At 37.6% G+C, this 2,336-nt stretch overlaps 1 protein-coding gene across 2 annotated transcripts in view; it reads left to right on the top strand.

The window, feature by feature from the left end:
- The window catches only part of LOC107697034 (plectin-like), a 108,418-nt gene that overhangs the window by 9,360 nt on the left and 96,722 nt on the right, over positions 1-2,336 (top strand). For both annotated transcript variants that reach the window (XM_016497668.1, XM_016497676.1), the window contains exon 4: positions 1,050-1,242. In XM_016497668.1, the coding sequence (XP_016353154.1) occupies positions 1,050-1,242 (193 nt within the window). The remainder of the gene's footprint in view (positions 1-1,049; positions 1,243-2,336) is intronic.

Here is a 2,336-nt window from a genome sequence, read left to right as displayed (position 1 = left end):
TAAAAATCGACACGTTTCAGAAAGGCGGGGCATAGAGGAGAAACAATAATGTACAGTATGTGGAAAATAATGTGTTTTTTTAATCTTAAACCGCATAAACACATTTCATTACACCAAATACACAAAATAATGTTATTTTTAGCAACGTCATATGACCCCTTTAAAGTTCCATGAAGTTTTGTAAAGGTAGTATTACTTGATGCATGCAAATGAAGAGTGTGATGAAAAGTGTTAAGTATTTTGCAACAGAGAAAAAATGTAGGCTAGGTCCTGTCTTTTCACATTCGTTACAGGGCAGCAGAGGTCACAGAAGTTGTGCTGGCTGACTTTGTAACCTCTCTAAATCACAGCCCTGCATTTTACTCCTGTCTGAAGTCTCTTTGGATCCACTAACAATAACGACGTTCATTTTCTTCCTTTGGGGCCACTGAAACATGCTCTTTTCAACACCTTCATGTTGCCTTAGTAACTTTTGAGTAATCAGTTACCTTCAAATCAGTCTCCGACAAGATTGTCCGCCCTGCTCAGGAAAGGCAGCATACTATCGAGAAAACATTAAGGACTTGCTAATCTGATTATATACACGGAAGACAAGCTACTTCCACAGGTTCAAATGCTGTTCCACACTTTAAATAGCAATATGTATTTATTTTGATTGCACTAGCAGTCTGTTAATATTTTATTCATCAATATTAAGGCATTATGTGATATTCTTGTTCATTTGTTTAATTACAGTAACCATATCTCTGGTTCCTATGTATAGACATGATGAGGGATTTTAATATATAGGCTTATATTTTCAAATCCTTGCTCAACTCATTCTCAAAAATAACATTAACTAAAGCTGATAATATCTACAGTTGTGTGAAAGTTTTGTAGTGTCTTCTAGTGACTCTAAACAGCCCCAGCAGCTGTCCAAAGTAAAGTGGTTCTCCAAAGTGACCTGAAAACTCCACATCCTCCCAAGGAGCATCAGCAATTCGTTGCTGCATTGTGTATTCATTTTGTATCATCTCTAACACTCACGTTTTCCATGTCTCCATTCCCAGGTCATGTCAGGTGGTCGCCGGCGGGCACTTGAGCGGTCTGCATCAGAGGAGAGTGCAAGTGACCTGAGCTCTTCACCTTTTCCCGGAGACACCTTACCATGGAACCTCCCCAAACACCAGCGCGTCAAACGCTCCAAATCTGCCTCCGGAGATGTCCTGGACCCTGCAGAGAGAGCAGTCATTCGCATTGCAGGTCAGAGGAATCAAAGAAATATTGCAGTACTTACACAATTAAAATGAAGGTTCTTTATTGGCATTTGTGGAACCTTTTCATTTCATAAAAGGTTCTTTATTGTGGAAAAAGGTTCTTTAGATTTTTAAAATGTTCTTCACACTAAAAAATGCTTCTTTTAAGAACCATTAATTGCAAGGTTCTTTGGGGAACCAAAAATGATTATTTTATGGCATAGAAGCAAAAGACCCCTTTTGAAACATGTTTTGACATTTTAAGCTAAAAAAACTTCAAGGAACAATGTGGTGCATTTTTAGATGCAGTGAAAATTAGTCACTTGAAACTATAATAGAATGTACAGTACTATAATATAATGAAATGCTGTTTCCAAAATATTTATTTATGGTGCAGTATTATTAGCATAATTTCAGTGATATTTTGTGGACAAAAAAAAGTCCATTGTCTATTGTCAATATGGCTGCAACGTATGAAGCTCAGCTCACACAAAAGTCACACAAAGGAGCTTTCTGTTGGTAAACTCCATGTGGGGAAATCTTTCCTCCTCCAGCAAAATTCCCAATTGTGTGGATTCCTATCGAAATGACTTGATTTTGCTCTTGATAATTTGCCAAACAACAGTAAATGTGACTGCACCTTTAGTCAGAATACATGGCAAGTTTTTGAATGGCAGTCAATAGAGAAAGATGCTCTTTTGCAGCAAGATCTTCAAGCACACAGAAATGGCAATGTCATTTAAATATTGTTACATGACACATTATCCAGTAAGACTTCTTAAGTTTGCCTATATGTCTGCCAGTCACTTTTAGTCACAAAAATATTTACACATGGATAAAAAAGTAGTAGAGTCTTCGCTCACGGTATTTGCCTGTGGGATTAAATGTGTTAGCATAGACAAAGTGTTTTATATCATACACAGACTTGCAGTCCACTTTGCACAAGGAATATTACTTGCTTGGCAGGTGTCTGATGTGCCGTTGAAGTTCCGTTTAGAACAGACGTGCTTTTGGCTTCTTATGTTTGCTTAAAGGGGTGGTTCACTGGGTTTTTTTCTAGGCTTGATCGTGTTTATGGGGTGCAGTCTAACATGTGTTAAT

The sequence above is a fragment of the Sinocyclocheilus anshuiensis genome, unplaced genomic scaffold (genome assembly GCF_001515605.1).
Source record: "Sinocyclocheilus anshuiensis isolate Anshui unplaced genomic scaffold, SAMN03320099.WGS_v1.1 scaffold1038, whole genome shotgun sequence".
Classification (NCBI taxonomy): Eukaryota; Metazoa; Chordata; class Actinopteri; order Cypriniformes; family Cyprinidae; genus Sinocyclocheilus; species Sinocyclocheilus anshuiensis.
The sequence above is the reverse complement of the archived record's forward strand: the minus strand, read 5'-3'. Positions and strand labels throughout refer to the sequence as shown.